The sequence below is a fragment of the Mycteria americana genome, chromosome 28 (assembly GCF_035582795.1).
Source record: "Mycteria americana isolate JAX WOST 10 ecotype Jacksonville Zoo and Gardens chromosome 28, USCA_MyAme_1.0, whole genome shotgun sequence".
NCBI lineage: Eukaryota > Metazoa > Chordata > Aves > Ciconiiformes > Ciconiidae > Mycteria > Mycteria americana.
In genome coordinates, this window is record NC_134392.1 from 20,549 (window position 1) to 39,321 (window position 18,773).

The 18,773-nt window shown below is 68.2% G+C and overlaps 1 protein-coding gene across 1 annotated transcript in view; it reads right to left on the reverse strand.

Moving 5' to 3' along the window:
• Window positions 1-18,773, reverse strand: part of NOTCH3 (notch receptor 3) — a 65,409-nt gene that overhangs the window by 20,278 nt on the left and 26,358 nt on the right. Inside the window, exons 12-20 of the mRNA XM_075525821.1 lie at window positions 18,047-18,157; window positions 14,407-14,599; window positions 11,872-12,017; window positions 9,236-9,349; window positions 6,994-7,113; window positions 5,183-5,334; window positions 4,279-4,508; window positions 1,368-1,569; window positions 191-344 (exon numbers count right to left, since the gene is read on the reverse strand). Of these exons, the coding sequence (XP_075381936.1) occupies window positions 191-344; window positions 1,368-1,569; window positions 4,279-4,508; window positions 5,183-5,334; window positions 6,994-7,113; window positions 9,236-9,349; window positions 11,872-12,017; window positions 14,407-14,599; window positions 18,047-18,157 (1,422 nt within the window). The remainder of the gene's footprint in view (window positions 1-190; window positions 345-1,367; window positions 1,570-4,278; window positions 4,509-5,182; window positions 5,335-6,993; window positions 7,114-9,235; window positions 9,350-11,871; window positions 12,018-14,406; window positions 14,600-18,046; window positions 18,158-18,773) is intronic.

Genomic DNA, 18,773 nt, shown 5'->3' on the forward strand with positions numbered 1-18,773 from the left:
AACTGGGAGGGGACCCAGGTATCTGAGCTCCCAGTGCCCCCAGTACCCCAAACTGGGCGGGAACCCACGTGTCCAGGCTCCTTCCAGCCCTCCCAGTGCCCCCAGTACCCCAACTGGGAGGGGACCCACGTGTCCAGGCTCCTTCCCGCCCTCCCAGTGCCCCCAGTACCCCCACTGGGAGGCTGCTGACCTCTGCGGGCGGCGGCGGCGGCGCAGGTGACGTTGGGGACGTCGCAGGCGTCGCCGGTCCAGGGGGGGGGGCAGAGGCAGGCGACGGCGCTGCCCGACTGCCGGCACTGCCCCCCGTGTCGGCACGGCGCCGCGCGGCACAGGTCCAGCAGCGTCTGCGGGGTCGGGGGGGGGCACCCACGGGGCACCTTTGGGTGCTACTGGGTGGGGGGTGGGGAATGGGGAGGGGGAGGGGGAGGGAGGAGGGGGGATGGGGTGCCAGGGTGGGGGGTGCTGGGGGTCCTGGTTGGTGGGGGACTGGGGAGGGGGGGGAAGAGGGGGGGGAAGGTGGGGGGGGCTCGGGGGGGGGAGCACCCACGGGGGCACCTTTGGGTGCCACTGGGTGGGGGGGGGGGTGGGGAGGGGATGGGGAGGGGGATGGGGGATGGGGGATGGGGTGCCAGGGTGGGGGGTGCTGGGGCACCCGGTTGGTGGGGGACTGGGGAGGGGGGGAAGGGGGGAGGCTCGGGTGGGGGAGCACCCACGGGGGCACCTGTGGGTGTCACTGGGGGGAGGTGGGGTGGGGAATGGGGAGGGGGAGGGGGGAGGGGGGATGGGGTCCCAGGGTGGGGGGTGCTGGGGGTCCTGGTTGGTGGGGGACTGGGGAGGGTGGGGGAAGGAGGGGGGGGAAGGGGGGGGGAGCACCCACGGGGGCACCTTTGGGTGTCACTGGGTAGGGGTGGGGTGGGGAGGGGATGGGGAGGGGGATGGGGGAGGGGGGATGGGGTGCCAGGGTGGGGGGTGCTGGGGCTGCCCGTTGGTGGGGGACTGGGGAGGGGGGGCAAGGGGGGGGGCTCGGGGGGGGAGCACCCAGGGAGCACCCTTGGGTGCAGTTGGGGAGGGGGGGTCAGGGACAGGGGTGGGGGAGGGAACGGGGTCCCATGGTGGTGGGTGCTGGGGCACCCGGTCGGTGGGGGACTGGGGAGGGGGGGGGGGGGTCAGGGTGGGGGAGCACCCACGGGGGCACCTTTGGGTGCCACTGGCTGGGGGAGGGGATGGGGAGGGGGACGGGGGAGGGGGTCCCATGGTGGTGGGTGCTGGGGCACCCGCTCGGTGGGGGACTGGGGCGGGTGGGGAAGGGGGGGATGGGCGCAGGGTGCCCGCCGCTCGCCCCCGCACCCATGGGTGCCCCCGCTCACCTGGCACTGGGTGCCGGTGTAGGCCGGCGGGCAGAGGCAGCGGTAGGTGTCCCCGGCGGTGACGCAGGTGCCACCCTGCAGGCAGGGCTGCGCCCGGCACCCGTCGGGTGGGTGCTGGCAGTGGGCACCCGTGAAGCCGGGGCGGCAGCGGCAGGAGAAGGAGGCGACGCCGTCCACGCAGGTCCCCCCGTTGAAGCAGGAGCTGGTGGGGGGGGGGGGGGGGGAGACGGACGCGGCTCAGCACCCATGGGTGCCCCCCCAGTACCCTTGGGTGGTGGTGGGTTGGGCTGGAGAAGGGAGTTACGGGGTGTCCAAGGGCACCCATGGGTGCTGGTAGCTTTGGGTGCGCTTGGGGACACTTAACGGCCAGGAGAAGGTTTGGGGACATCTGGGAGCACCCATGGGTGCTGGTGGGTTGGGCTGGAGAAGGGAGGTATGGGGTGTCCAAGGACACCCATGGGTGCTGGTGGGTTGGGCTGGAGAAGGGAGTTGTGGGGTGTCCAAGGGCACCCATGGGTGCTGGTAGCTTTGGGTGCGCTTGGGGACACTTAACGGCCAGGAGAAGGTTTGGGGACATCTGGGAGCACCCATGGGTGCTGGTGGGTTGGGCTGGAGAAGGGAGGTATGGGGTGTCCAAGGGCACCCATGGGTGCTGGTGGGTTGGGCTGGAGAAAGGAGTTACGGGGTGTCCAAGGACACCCATGGGTGCTGGTAGCTTTGGGTGCGCTTGGGGACATTGTAGGGCAGGAGGAAGCTTGGGGACATCTGGGAGCACCCATGGGTGCTGGTAGCTTTGGGTGCGCTTGGGGACATTCTATGGGCAGGAGGACGCTTGGGGACATCTGGGGACACCCATGGGTGCTGGTGGGTTGGGCTGGAGAAGGGAGTTATGGGGTGTCCAAGGACACCCATGGGTGCTGGTAGCTTTGGGTGCGCTTGGGGACATTGTAGGGCAGGAGGAAGCTTGGGGACATCTGGGGACACCCATGGGTGCTGTTGGGTTGGGCTGGAGAAGGGAGTTATGGGGTGTCTGGGAGCACCCATGGGTGCTGGTGGGTTAGGGTGGAGAAGGGAGTTACGGGGTGTCCAAGGGCACCCATGGGTGCTGGTAGCTTTGGGTGCGCTTGGGGACACTTAACGGCCAGGAGAAGGTTTGGGGACATCTGGGAGCACCCATGGGTGCTGGTAGCTTTGGGTGCGCTTGGGGACATTCTATGGGCAGGAGGAGGCTTGGGGACATCTGGGGACACCCATGGGTGCTGGTGGGTTGGGCTGGAGAAGGGAGTTATGGGGTGTCTGGGAGCACCCATGGGTGCTGGTGGGTTGGGCTGGAGAAGGGAGTTATGGGGTGTCCAAGGACACCCATGGGTGCTGGTAGCTTTGGGTGCGCTTGGGGACATTCTATGGGCAGGAGAAGGTTTGGGGACATCTGGGAGCACCCATGGGTGCTGGTGGGTTGGGCTGGAGAAGGGAGTTACGGGGTGTCTGGGAGCACCCATGGGTACTGGTAGCTTTGGGTGCACTTGGGGACATTACAGGGGTAGGGGGAGTCTTGGGGTCACCCAAGGCCACCCAGGGCCACCTGGGGCCACCCATGGGTGCTGACACCTTCACACGCAGATGGAGACATTGCAGGGGGACTCTTGGGGCCACCCAAGGCCACCCAAGGGTGCTGATACCTTCACACACATATGGGGACATTGTATGAACATGGGGACTCTTGGGGCCACCCAAGGGTGCTGATACCTTCACACGCAGATGGGGACATTGCAGGGGCAGGGGGAGTCCTGGGGCCACCCAAGGCCACCTGGGGCCACCCATGGGTGCTGATACCTCCAGATGCAGACAGGGACATTGCATGCACATGGGGAGTCTTGGGGCCACCCAAGGCCACCTGGGGCCACCCATGGGTGCTGATACCTCCATATAGAGACGGGGACATTGCACGAGCATCGGGACTCTTGGAGCCACCCAAGGGTGCTGACACCTTCACACGCAGATGGGGACATTGCAGGGGCAGGGGGAGTCTTGGGGCCACCCAAGACCACCTGGGGCCACCCATGGGTGCTGATACCTCCATATAGAGACGGGGACATTGCACGGGCATGGGGACTCTTGGGGCCACCCAAGGGTGCTGACACCTTCACACGCAGACGGGGACATCACACGGGAACGGGCCGACCTGGCGCTTACCCGGGACCACCCTGGGCCACCCGGGGCCACCCAAGGGTGCTGATACCTTCACACGCAGATGGGGACATTGCAGGGGCAGGGGGAGTCCTGGGGCCACCCAAGGCCACCTGGGGCCACCCATGGGTGCTGATACCTCCATATAGAGACGGGGACATTGCACGGGCATGGGGACTCTTGGAGCCACCCAAGGGTGCTGACACCTTCACACGCAGACGGGGACACCACACGGGAACGGGCCGACCCGGTGCTCACCCGGGACCACCCGGGGCCACCCGGGGCCACCCAAGGGTGCTGACACCTTCACACGCAGATGGGGACATTGCAGGGGCAGGGGGAGTCCTGGGGCCACCCAAGGCCACCTGGGGCCACCCATGGGTGCTGATGCCTCCATATAGAGACGGGGACATTGCACGAGCATGGGGACTCTTGGGGCCACCCAAGACCACCTGGGGCCACCCATGGGTGCTGATGCCTCCATATAGAGACGGGGACATTGCACGAGCGTGGGGACTCTTGGGGCCACCCAAGACCACCTGGGGCCACCCATGGGTGCTGATACCTCCAGATGCAGACAGGGACATTGCATGAGCATGGAGACTCCTGGAGCCACCCAAGGGTGCTGACACCTTCACACGCAGACGGGGACACCACACGGGAACGGGCCGACCCGGCGCTCACCCGGGACCACCCGGGGCCACCCGGGGCCACCCGCGGGTACCTGTCGGTGCAGTCGGGGACGTTGTGCTGGCAGCGGCGGCCGGTCCAGCCGGGGGGGCAGGCGCAGGCGAAGCCGTTGACGTAGTCGGTGCAGGTGCCGCCGTTGCGGCAGGGCCGGCTCCGGCACTCGTCCTCCTCGGTGGCGCAGCGGGGACCCCCGAAGCCGGGGGGGCAGGCGCAGGAGAAGGTCCCCACCCCGTCCCGGCAGGTCCCCCCGTTCAGGCAGGGCTCTGGGGGGGCAGGGGGGGGACACACACAGGGGGACACGGCGGGTGACGGGGTGCCCCATGGCACCTCGAATTGCCACCTCCCCGGTGGCCACGGGGCCTCTGCTGTCCCCAAGGCTCCCCGGTGTCCCCCCAGGTCCCCAAAGCCCCCGGTGTCCCTGTCCCCCCTGGTGTCCCCAGGCCCCCCCCCCCAGTGTCCCCAGGCCCCCCCCAGTGCCCCGGTGTCCCCCCAGGTCCCCAAAGCCCCCACTGTCCCTGTCCCCCCTGGTGTCCCCAGCCCCCCCCCCAGTGTCCTGGTGTCCCCCCAGGTCCCCAGAGCCCCCTGTGTCCCTGTCCCCCCTGGTGTCCCCAGGCCCCCCCCCCCCAGTGTCCCCAGGCCCCCCCACGGTGTCCCCCCAGGTCCCCAAAGCCCCCGGTGTCCCTGTCCCCCCTCGTGTCCCCAGGCCCCCCCCCCCAGTGTCCCCAGGCCCCCCCCAGTGCCCCGGTGTCCCCCCAGGTCCCCAAAGCCCCCACTGTCCCTGTCCCCCCTGGTGTCCCCAGCCCCCCCCCCAGTGTCCTGGTGTCCCCCCCGGTCCCCAGCCCCCCCAGCATCCCTGTCCCCCCCTCCATGCCCCAGTGTCCCCAGTGTCCCCCGTCCCCCCCGCACCCCTGTCCCCGTGTCCCCGTGTCCCCTCACCGGGGGTGGCAGTCGTCGAGGTCGTGCTGGCAGGTGCCCCCCCCGTAGCCGTGGGGACAGAGGCACCCAAAGGTGCCGGGGCGGTTGGCGCAGACCCCCCCGTGCAGGCAGGGGCTCTGCCCGCACTCGTCCACGTCCTCCTGGCAGCGCTCGCCTGGGGGGCGATGGGTGGGGGTCAGGGTGATGGGGGGGGTCAGGGTGCCCAGGGTGGGGGTCAGGGTGCTCGGGGAGGGTTGAGGGTGATGGGGGGGGTCAGGGCGATGGGTGGGGGTCAGGGCGATGGGGGGGGGTCAGGGTGACAGGGGGTTAGGGTGATGGGTGGGGGTCAGGGTGCCCGGGGTGGGGGTCAGGGTGATGGGGGGTCAGGGTGACGGGGGGGGTCAGGGTGACAGGGGGTCAGGGTGATGGGGGGGGGTCAGGGTGATGGGGGGGGGTCAGGGGGACAGGGGGTCAGGGTGATGGGGGGGGGTCAGGGTGATGGGGGGGTCAGGGTGACAGGGGGTCAGGGTGATGGGGGGGGTCAGGGTGATGGGTGGGGGTCAGGGTGACGGGGGGTCAGGGTGATGGGTGGGGGTCAGGGTGATGGGGGGGGTCAGGGTGATGTGTGGGGGTCAGGGTGATGGGGGGTCAGGGTGATGGGTGGGGGTCAGGGTGATGGGGGGGGGTCAGGGGGACAGGGGGTCAGGGTGATGGGGGGGGGTCAGGGTGATGGGGGGGGGTCAGGGGGACAGGGGGTCAGGGTGATGGGGGGGGTCAGGGTGATGGGTGGGGGTCAGGGTGACGGGGGGTCAGGGTGATGGGGGGGTCAGGGTGATGGGTGGGGGTCAGGGTGCCCAGGGTGGGGGTCAGGGTGACAGGGGGTCAGGGTGACAGGGGGTCAGGGTGATGGGTGGGGGTCAGGGTGCCCAGGGTGGGGTCTGGGTCACGGGGGGGTCAGGGTGATGGGTGGGGGTCAGGGTGACAGGGGGTCAGGGTGCCCGGGGTGGGGGTCAGGGTGACAAGGGGGGTCAGGGTGCTCAGGGTGGGGTCAGGGTGCCCAGGGTGGGGGTCAGGGTGCTCGGGGAGGGGTCAGGGTGATGGGGGGGGGGTCAGGGTGCCCAGGGTGGTCAGGGTGACAGGGGTGGTCAGGGCGATGGGGGGTCAGGGTGCTCGAGGAGGGGTCAGGGTGCTCGGGGTGGGGGTCAGGGTGACAGGGGGTCAGGGTGCTTGGGGGGTGGGGGTGTCAAGGTGACAAGGGGGGTCAGGGTGCTCAAGGAGGGGTCAGGGTGCCCGGGGCGGGGGGTCAGGGTGACAGGGGGGATTCAGGGTGCTGGGGGGGGTGGGGCCAGGGTACCCAAGGGGGGGGGGTCAGGGTGCCCGGGGGGTTTGGGGTGACAATAGGGGGGGATTGGGAAGGGACCCAAGGGTGCCCAGGAGGGGTCAGGGTGCCTGGGGAGGGTGGGGGGGGGGGTCAGGGTGCCCAAGGGGGGGGTGAGGGTGCTCGAGGTGGGGGGGGCCAGGGTGCTTGGGGATGGGGTCTCAGGGAACACAGGGGGGTTGGGGTGAGGGGGGGGGGTCAGGGTGCCCAAGGGGGGGGGTCAGGGTGCTGGGGTGGGGGGGGGGTCAGGGTGCCCAGGGGGTCGGGGTCCCTCGGGCAGGGGGTCAGGGTGCCCAGGAAGACCTCAGGGTGCCCGGGGGTTGGGGGCGCCAGGGGGACCCATGGGTGTCAGAGGGACCCCGGGGGTGCCAAGGGGTGACCCAAGGGTGCCCGGGGGAGCCGGGGGGTGTCAGAGGGGTGCCAGGGGCCGGCGGGGGCACCCCGGGGTGGGGGTACCTTGCCAGCCGGGGGGGCAGCGGCAGGTGAAGGCCCCGTAGTCGGGGGTGGGGACGCAGACGCCGCCGTTGTCACAGGGGTTGGGGGAGCAGGGAGCCAGCGTCACCTCGCACGCCCGCCCTGCGCCCGGGGACACCGTCAGGCACCGGCACCCACGGGGCGACGGGCAGGGCGGCACCCGTCAGGGCACCCAGCGTGGTGGCACCCATCAGGACATGGCCACCGTGGGGACACCCAGCGTGGTGGCACCCATCAGGACGTGACCATCACGGGGACACCCAGCATGGTGGCACCCATCAGGACGTGACCACCATGGGGACACCAGGCATGGTGGCACACATGAGGGTACAGCCACCACTGGGTGCTCCGTGTGATGGCACCCGTCAGGGCACCCATCAGGACATGACTACCATGGGGACACCCAGCGTGGTGGCACCCATCAGGACATGACCACCATGGGGACACCAGGCATGGTGGCACCCATCAGGACATGACCACCGTGGGGACACCCAGCGTGGTGGCACCCATCAGGATATGGCCACCATGGGGACACCCAGCGTGGTGGCACCCATCAGGACATGACCACCATGGGGACACCCAGCGTGGTGGCACCCATCAGGACATGGCCACCGTGGGGACACCCAGCGTGGTGGCACCCATCAGGACATGGCCACCGTGGGGACACCCAGCGTGGTGGCACCCATCAGGACATGACCACCATGGGGACACCCAGCGTGGTGGCACCCATCAGGACGTGACCATCACGGGGACACCCAGCATGGTGGCACCCATGAGGGCACGGCCACCACTGGGTGCCCAGCGTGGTGGCACCCATCAGGACATGACCACCATGGGGACACCAGGCATGGTGGCACCCATCAGGACATGACCACCGTGGGGACACCCAGTATGGTGGCACCCATGAGGGCACGGCCACCACTGGGTGCCCAGTGTGGTGGCACCCATCAGGACATGACCACCATGGGGACACCCGGCATGGTGGCACCCATCAGGACATGACCACCATGGGGACACCCAGCGTGGTGGCACCCATCAGGACATGACCACCGTGGGGACACCCAGCGTGGTGGCACCCATCAGGACGTGACCATCATGGGGACACCCAGCATGGTGGCACCCATGAGGGTATGGCTACCACTGGGGGCCCCGTGTGATGGCACCCATCAGGGCACCCATCAGGACATGACTACCATGGGGACACCCAGCATGGTGGCACCCATGAGGGTACGGCCACCACTCGGTGCCCCGTGTGGTGGCACCCATCAGGGAACCCAGCATGGTGGCACCCATCAGCACGACCATCACGGGGACACCCAGCGTGGTGGCACCCATGAGGGTACGGCCGCCACTGGGTGCCTCACGTGGTGGCACCCATGAGGACACGACCACCACCAGGCACCCGGCATGGTGGCACCCATCAGGTCACCCCACATGGTGGCACCCATCAGGGAATCCATGAGGGTGGTGGCACCCATCAGGACATGGCCACCATCGGGCACCCAGCATGGTGGCACCCATCAGGACATGGGACAAAGCCACCAGGTATGCCACTCAGCACCCATGGGTGCCCACCTGTGCAGGACAGGGCACAGAGGTGTGTCCCCCCCCCAGAGCTCCCCCAGCACCCATGGGTGCCCACCTGTGCAGTGCAGGGCACAGAGGCCCCCCCACCCAGAGGACCACCCCCAGCACCCATGGGTGCCCACTTGTGCAGGGCAGTGCACAGAGGTCCCCCCCCACCCCCAGAGCCCTCCCAGCACCCATGGGTGCCCACCTGTGCAGGGCAGGGCACAGAGGTCCCCCCCACCCCCAGCACCCATGGGTGCCCACCTGTGCAGGGCAGGGCGCAGAGGTCCCCCCACCCCCAGAGCCCCCCCCCAGCACCCATGGGTGCCCACCTGTGAAGGGCAGGGCACAGAGGTCCCCCCACCCCCAGAGCCCCCCCCCAGCACCCATGGGTGCCCACCTGTGAAGGGCAGGGCACAGAGCCCCCTCCCCAGCACCCATGGGTGCCCACCTGTGAAGGGCGGGGCGCAGAGGTCCGTCCCCCCCCCCAGACCCCCCCCAGCACCCATGGGTGCCCACCTGTGAAGGGCGGGGCGCAGAGGTCCGTCCCCCCCCCCAGACCCCCCCCAGCACCCATGGGTGCCCACCTGTGAAGGGCAGGGCACAGAGGTCCCCCCACCCCCAGAGCCCCCCCCCAGCACCCATGGGTGCCCACCTGTGAAGGGCGGGGCGCAGAGGCAGCGGTAGGTGCCAGCGCCATCCAGGCAGGTGCCCCCGTGGTGGCACGGCCCCGAGGCGCACTCGTCCACCTCCGCCTGGCACTGGGCGCCTGCGGGGGACACACGTGTCACCCCAGGGCACGGGGACACGGGGACGGCGGCGTGGGCATGGCGGGGACAGCAGGGGACACGGGGACGGTGGGGATGTGGGGACAGCAGGGGACATGGGGACGGTGGGGACATGGAGATGGCAGGGGACATGGGGACAGTGGGGACATGGGGACGGTGGGGACATGGGGACGGTGGGGACATGGGGATGGTGGGGACATGGGGACAGAGGGGACATGGAGATGGCAGGGGACATGGGGATGGTGGGGACATGGAGATGGCAGGGGACATGGGGACGGTGGGGACATGGGGACGGTGGGGACATGGAGATGGCAGGGACATGGGGACAGTGGGGACATGGGGACGGTGGGGACATGGGCATGGTGGGGACATGGGGACAGCAGGGGACAGGGGCACAGGGGGGACATGGAGATGGCAGGGGACATGGGGACAGTGGGGACATGGGGACGGTGGGGACATGGAGATGGCAGGGGACATGGGGATGGTGGGGACATGGGGACAGTGGGGACATGGGGATGGCAGGGGACATGGGGACGGTGGGGACATGGGGACGGCGGGGACATGGGGATGGTGGGGACATGGGCATGGTGGGGACATGGAGATGGCAGGGGACATGGGGACGGTGGGGACATGGGGACAGTGGGGACATGGGGACGGTGGGGACATGGGGATGGCAGGGGACATGGGCATGGTGGGAACATGGGGACAGTGGGGACATGGGGATGGTGGGGACATGGAGATGGCAGGGGACATGGGCATGGTGGGGACATGGAGATGGCAGGGGACATGGGGACGGTGGGGACATGGGGACAGTGGGGACATGGGGATGGTGGGGACATGGAGATGGCAGGGGACATGGGGACAGTGGGGACATGGGGACGGTGGGGACATGGGGACAGTGGGGACAGGGGGATGGTGGGGACATGGGGACGGTGGGGACATGGAGATGGCAGGGGACATGGGGACGGTGGGGACATGGGGACAGTGGGGACATGGGGACGGTGGGGACATGGGGACGGTGGGGACATGGGGACAGAGGGGACATGGAGATGGCAGGGGACATGGGGACAGTGGGGACATGGGGATGGTGGGGACATGGAGATGGCAGGGGGCATGGGGACAGTGGGGACATGGGGATGGTGGGGACATGGAGATGGCAGGGGACATGGGGACAGTGGGGACATGGGGACAGTGGGGACAGGGGGATGGTGGGGACATGGGGACGGTGGGGACATGGAGATGGCAGGGGACATGGGGACAGTGGGGACATGGGGACAGAGGGGACATGGAGATGGCAGGGGACATGGGGACAGTGGGGGACATGGGCATGGTGGGAATCCAGGGACACCTGGGGACATGGGGACAGCAGGGGACAGGGGCATGGGGGAGGACACGGGCACGGGGGACACATGGAGATGGCAGGGGACATGGGGACGGTGGGGACATGGGGACAGAGGGTGGCATGGGCTTGGTGGGGCCATGGAGATGGTGGGGACATGGGCAGAGTGGGGACGAAGGGGCAGCAGGGGACATGGGGACAGTGGGGACATGGGGATGGTGGGGACATGGAGATGGCAGGGGACATGGGGACGGTGGGGACATGAGGACGGTGGGGACATGGAGATGGCAGGGACATGGGGACAGTGGGGACATGGGGACGGTGGGGACATGGGCATGGTGGGGACATGGGGACAGCAGGGGACAGGGGCACAGGGGGGACATGGAGATGGCAGGGGACATGGGGACAGTGGGGACATGGGGACGGTGGGGACATGGAGATGGCAGGGGACATGGGGATGGTGGGGACATGGGGACAGTGGGGACATGGGGACGGTGGGGACATGGGGACGGTGGGGACATGGGGACGGCGGGGACACGGGCAGGGTGGGGATGGAGGGACAGCAGGGGACATGGGGACGGTGGCATGGGGGGGCCACGGGGATGGCAGGGGACACGGGCACAGTGGAGGGTCTGGCTGGGTCCCCAGGGTGGGCAGGGTGTCCCCAGGGTGTCCCCAGGGTGAGGGGGGTGTCCCCAGGTTGGGCTGGGGGTCCCCAGGGTGTCCCGAGGGTGGTGGTGGGGGGTCCCAAGGGTGACACCAGGGTGGGCAGGGGGTCCCCGGGGTGGGGGGGGGGGTTGTCCCCAAGGTGTCCCCAGGGTGGGCAGGGGGCAATGGCAGGCAGGGTCCCCAGGGTGGGCAGGGTGTCCCCAGGGTGTCCCCAGGGTGACACGAGGGTGGGCAGGGAGTCCCCAGGGTGGGGAGGGGGTCCCCAGGGTGTCCCCAGGGTGACACGAGGGTGGGCAGGGTGTCCCCAGGGGGTCCCCAGGGTGGGCAGGGTGTCCCCAGGGTGACACGAGGGTGGGCAGTGGGTCCCCAGGGTGGGGAGGGTGTCCCCAGGGTGTCCCCAGGGTGACACGAGGGTGGGCAGGGAGTCCCCAGGGTGGGGAGAGGGTCCCCAGGGTGTCCCCAGGGTGTCCCCGGGGTGTCCCCGGGGGGCCGTACCCTGGTACCCGGGGCGGCAGGCGCAGCGGTACCCCCCACCCATGGGGGTGCAGGTGCCCCCGTGGCGGCAGGGCCGGGGGGCGCAGGGGTCCTCCCGGCGCGAACACGTGGGGCCCCCCCAGCCCGCCTGGCACTCGCAGGTGAACCTGTGGGAGGGGGCACACATGGGTGCTGGGCACCCAAGGGTGCCCCAGGCCAGCCCCCCCCCTCTCCCCCCCCCCCCCCCCCAGGCACCCACGGGCATCCCCATGAGCACCCATGGGCACCCACACGCATCCCCTGGGCCGTCCTCCCCAGGCACCCGCGGGCACCCTCGGGTACCCCCCAGGGACCCTTGGACAACCTCGGCCACCCAGGCACCCATGGGCACCCTTGGATACTCTCTGGGGCACCCTTGGGTACCCTCTGAGGCACCCATGGGCACCCTCAGGTACCCCACCATGCACCCTTGAGCACCCCACCCATGGACAACCTCAGGCACCCCCTCACTTGGGCACCCATGGACACCCTTGGGCACCCACGGACACCCTTTGGCACCCACAGACACCCTTGGGCCACCTCCAGGCACCCATCGGCACCCAAGGCCACTCTCAGACACCCCTGAACCCCCCCACCAGGCACCCATGGACACCTTCAGCAGCCCCCCTACACCCCCAGGGCCACCCATCACCACCCACGGACAACATCATGAACCTCCATGGGCACCCACGGACACCCTTGGGCACCCACGGACACCCTTGGGCCACCTCCAGGCACCCATCGGCACCCAGGGCCACTCTCAGACACCCCTGAGCCCCCCCACCAGGCACCCATGGACACCCTCAGCAGCCCCCCTATGCCCCCAGGGCCACCCATCACCACCCACGGACAACATCATGAACCTCCATGGGCACCCACGGACACCCTTGGGCACCCACAGACACCCTTGGGCACCCATGGACACCCTTGGGCACCCACAGACACCCTTGGGCCACCTCCAGGCACCCATCGGCACCCAAGGCCACTCTCAGACACCCCTGAGCCCCCCCACCAGGCACCCATGGACACCCATCACCACCCATGAACAACCTCATGCACCTCCATGGGCACCCATGGACACCCTCGAGCCCCCCCCCCAGCACCCAGAGCACCCATCAGCACCCAGGGCCACTCTCAGACACCCCTGAACCCCCCCACCAGGCACCCATGGACACCCTCAGCAGCCCCCCTATGCCCCCAGGGCCACCCATCACCACCCACGGACAACATCATGAACCTCCATGGGCACCCACGGACACCCTTGGGCACCCACAGACACCCTTGGGCACCCACGGACACCCTTGGGCCACCTCCAGGCACCCATCGGCACCCAGTGCCACTCTCAGACACCCCTGAACCCCCCCACCAGGCACCCATGGACACCCATCACCACCCATGGACAACCTCATGCACCTCCATGGGCACCCATGGACACCCTCGAGCCCCCCCCCCAGCACCCAGAGCACCCATCAGCACCCAGGGCCACTCTCAGACACCCCTGAACCCCCCCACCAGGCACCCATGGACACCTTCAGCAGCCCCCCTACGCCCCCAGGGCCACCCATCACCACCTATGGACAACATCATGAACCTCCATGGGCACCCACGGACACCCTTGGGCACCCACAGACACCCTTGGGCCACCTCCAGGCACCCATCGGCACCCAGTGCCACTCTCAGACACCCCTGAACCCCCCCACCAGGCACCCATGGACACCCATCACCACCCATGAACAACCTCATGCACCTCCATGGGCACCCATGGACACCCTCGAGCCCCCCCCCCAGCACCCAGAGCACCCATCAGCACCCAGGGCCACTCTCAGACACCCCTGAGCCCCCCCACCAGGCACCCATGGACACCCTCAGCAGCCCCCCTATGCCCCCAGGGCCACCCATCACCACCCACGGACAACATCATGAACCTCCATGGGCACCCACGGACACCCTTGGGCACCCACAGACACCCTTGGGCACCCACGGACACCCTTGGGCCACCTCCAGGCACCCATCGGCACCCAAGGCCACTCTCAGACACCCCTGAGCCCCCCCACCAGGCACCCATGGACACCCATCACCACCCATGGACAACCTCATGCACCTCCATGGGCACCCATGGACACCCTCGAGCCCCCCCCCAGCACCCAGAGCACCCATCAGCACCCAGGGCCACTCTCAGACACCCCTGAACCCCCCCACCAGGCACCCATGGACACCTTCAGCAGCCCCCCTACACCCCCAGGGCCACCCATCACCACCCACGGACAACATCATGAACCTCCATGGGCACCCACGGACACCCTTGGGCACCCACAGACACCCTTGGGCACCCACGGACACCCTTGGGCCACCTCCAGGCACCCATCGGCACCCAAGGCCACTCTCAGACACCCCTGAACCCCCCCACCAGGCACCCATGGACACCCATCACCACCCATGGACAACCTCATGCACCTCCATGGGCACCCATGGACACCCTCGAGCCCCCCCCCACCCCAGCACCCAGTGGGCGCTCACCTGTCCCCGTGGTCGCGGCAGGTGCCGTGGGCGCAGGGGCTGCTGCGGCAGGGCAGGGTGCCGGGGCGGCACTGGGCGTCACGGGTGCCCGGCGGGCAGAGGCAGGTGAAGCCGTTGGCGCCGTCCACGCAGGTGCCCCCGTCGTGGCAGGGGTTGGAGGCGCACTCGTTGATCTCCACGTTGCAGCGGGGACCTGGGTGGGGGGGGACGGGGACACGGGGAGGGGTGGGTGGGGGCACCCTAGTGGGGACCCAACTGAGAGTCCCACCATAGGTAGTCAATACGGGCGCCCAACAGGGGCGTCCAGCATGGGGGATCAATGGGACACCCAACAGGGGCACCCAACATGGGTGATCAATGGGATACCCAACATGGGCACCCAACAGGGGCACCCAGCGTGGGTGATCAATGGGACACCCAACATGGGCACCCAGCATAGGTAAACAGGGGCACCCAAGAGGAGCACCCAGCGTGGGTAATCAACAGGAGCACCCAATAGGAGCAACCAACAGGGGCACCCAACGTGGATGATCAATGGGACACCCAACATGGGCACCCAACGGGGCACCCAACATGGGTGATCAATGGGACACCCAACATGGGCACCCAACATGGGCACCCAACAGGGGCACCCAGCGTGGGTGATCAATGGGACACCCAACAGGGGCACCCAGCATAGGTAAACAGGGGCACCCAAGAGGAGCACCCAGCGTGGGTAATCAACAGGAGCACCCAATAGGAGCACCCAACAGGGGCACCCAACGTGGATGATCAATGGGACACCCAACATGGGCACCCAACGGGGCACCCAACATGGGTGATCAATAGGACACCCAACATGGGCACCCAACGGGGCACCCAACATGGGTGATCAATGGGACAACCAACATGGGCGCCCAATGGAGCACCCAACATGGGTGATCAATGGGACACCCAACATGGGCGCCCAACAGGGGTGATCAATGGGACACCCAACATGGGCACCCAACAGGGGCACCCAGCGTGGGTGATCAATGGGACACCCAACATGGGCACCCAGCATAGGTAAACAGGGGCACCCAAGAGGAGCACCCAGCGTGGGTAATCAACAGGAGCACCCAATAGGAGCAACCAACAGGGGCACCCAACGTGGATGATCAATGGGACACCCAACATGGGCACCCAACAGGGGCACCCAACATGGGTGATCAATGGGACACTCAACATGGGTGCCCAATGGAGCACCCAACATGGGTGATCAATGGGACACCCAACATGGGCACCCAACAGGGGCACCCAACGTGGGTAATCAATGGGACACCCAACATGGGCACCCAACGGGTCACCCAACATGGGTGATCAATGGGACACCCAACATGGGCACCCAGCATAGGTAAACAGGGGCACCCAAGAGGAGCACCCAGCGTGGGTAATCAACAGGAGCACCCAATAGGAGCACCCAACAGGGGCACCCAACGTGGATGATCAATGGGACACCCAACATGGGCACCCAACGGGTCACCCAACATGGGTGATCAATGGGACACCCAACATGGGCACCCAACAGGGGCACCCAACAGGGGTGCCTAGCATGGGTGATCAATGGGACACCCAACATGGGCACCCAACAGGGGCACCCAGCATGGGTGATCAATGGGACACCCAACATGGGCACCCAACAGGGGCAGCATGGGTGATCAATGGGACACCCAACATGGGTGCCCAATGGAGCACCCAACATGGGTGATCAATGGGACACCCAACATCGGCACCCAGCATAGGTAAACAGGGGCACCCAAGAGGAGCACCCAACATCGGCACCCAACATGAGCACCCAGCATGGGTAATCAACAGGGGCACCCAACAGGGGCACCCAGCGTGGGTGATCAACGTGGGCACCCGACACGGGTAATCATCATGGGCACCCAACAGGGCACCCAACACTGGCACCCAGCGTGGGTAATCAAGAGGGGCACCCAACATGGGCACCCAATAGGGACACCCCCACACAGGCACCCAACAGGGGCACCCACTGGGTGCATGGGCCACAGGCATCACTGTGGGTGCCTCCCCATGGGTGACAGCCAAGGGCACCCTGGCACCGTCCCCAGCCCTAGCGAGCACCATGGCCCCGCCCCCACACCCATGGGAGCACCCAGTGGGCACCGAGGTCTCCTACCACCCATGGCAGCACCCAGTGGGCACCAACCCTCCCTAGCACCCATGGGAGCACCCAGTGGGTACTGACCCTCCCTAGCACCCATGGGAGCACCCAGTGGGCACTGTGACCCCCCCAACACCCATGGGAGCACCCAGTGGGCACTGACCCTCTCCAGCACCCATGGGAGCACCCAGTGGACACTGTGACCCCCCCAGCACCCATGGGAGCACCCAGTGGGCACCGACCCTCTCCAGCACCCATGGGAGCACCCAGTGGACACTGTGACCCCCCCAGCACCCATGGGAGCACCCACTGGACACCGACCCTCTCCAGCACCCATGGGAGCACCCAGTGGGCACTGTGACCCCCCAGCACCCATGGGAGCACGCAGTGGGCACTGACCCTCCTAGCACCCATGGGAGCACCCAGAGGGCACCAACCCCCTCCAGCACCCATAGGAGCACCCAGTGGACACTGTGACCCCCCCACCACCCATGGGAGCACCCAGTGGGCACCGACCCTCTCCAGCACCCATGGGAGCACCCAGTGGACAGTGTGGCCCCCCCAGCACCCATGGGAGCACCCAGTGGACAGTGTGACCCCCCCACCACCCATGGGAGCACCCAGTGGACACTGTGACCCCCCCAGCACCCATGGGAGCACCCAGTGGGCACTGACCCTCTCCAGCACCCATAGGAGCACCCAGTGGACACTGTGACCCCCCCAGCACCCATAAGAGCACCCAGTGGACAGTGTGGCCCCCCCAGCACCCATGGGAGCACCCAGTGGACACTGTGACCCTCTCCAGCACCCATGGGAGCACCCAGTGGATAGTGTGGCCCCCCCAGCACCCATGGGAGCACCCAGTGGGCACCGAGGCCCCCCAGCACCCATGGGAGCACCCAGTGGGCACCGACCCTCTCCAGCACCCATAAGAGCACCCAGTGGACAGTGTGGCCCCCCCCAGCACCCATGGCAGCACCCAGTGGGCACCAAGCCCCCGCAGCACCCATGGGAGCACCCAGTGGACACTGTGCCCCCCCCCAGCACCCATAAGAGCACCCAGTGGACACTGTGACCCCCCCAGCACCCATAAGAGCACCCAGTGGTCAGTGTGGCCCCCCCAGCACCCATGGGAGCACCCAGTGGACACCGACGCTCTCCAGCACCCATAGGAGCACCCAGTGGACACTGTGACCCCCCCAGCACCCATAAGAGCACCCAGCGGACAGTGTGGCCCCCCCAGCACCCATGGGAGCACCCAGTGGGCACCGACCCTCTCCAGCACCCATAAGAGCACCCAGTGGACAGTGTGACCCCCCCAGCACCCATGGCAGCACCCAGTGGGCACCAAGGCCCCCCAGCACCCATGGGAGCACCCAGTGGACACTGTGCCCCCCCCAGCACCCATAAGAGCACCCAGTGGACAGCGTGGCCCCCCCAGCACCCATGGCAGCACCCAGTGGGCACCAAGCCCCCGCAGCACCCATGGGCACCCACCCGTGAAGCCGGGCTGGCAGACGCAGTCGTAGCGGTCGATGCCGTCCTGGCACACGCCGTGAACGCAGGGGTCGCTGGCGCAGTCGTCGGGGTTCACCTCGCAGTTGACACCTGGCACCCAAGGGTGGCAGGACCTCAGCACCCACCCCCTGACCGGGGGCGGATGTCCAGGCGGGGCACCCCACGGACCCCTTCCCGGCCCACGCTCCGATGGGATGAGGTGGCACCCAGTGACCGCCCCATGGCGTCGACCGCCCCACGGTGTCACCCACTCCATGCCCTGATGGGACCCAACGCCATGGCCAGCACCCACCCCATGGTCAGCTGGCACCCAACGCCATGGCCAGCACCCATCCGACCCAACGCCATGGCCAGCACCCACCCCATGGTCAGCTGGCACCCAAGGCCATGGCCAGCACCCATCCGACCCAACGCCATGGCCAGCACCCACCCCATGGTCAGCTGGCACCCAACACCGTACTCAGCGCCCACCTCATGACCAGATGAGACCCATTGCCATACCCAGCACCCACCCCATGACCAGCTGGGACCCAACGCCACACCCAGCACCCACCCATGCCCAGATAACACCCAAAATGGCACCCAGCACCCACCCCATGCCCGGAGAAGACCCAACACCACGTCCATCACCCACCCCATGCCTGGAGAAGACCCAACACCACGTCCATCACCCACTCCATGCCCGGAGAAGACCCAACACCACACC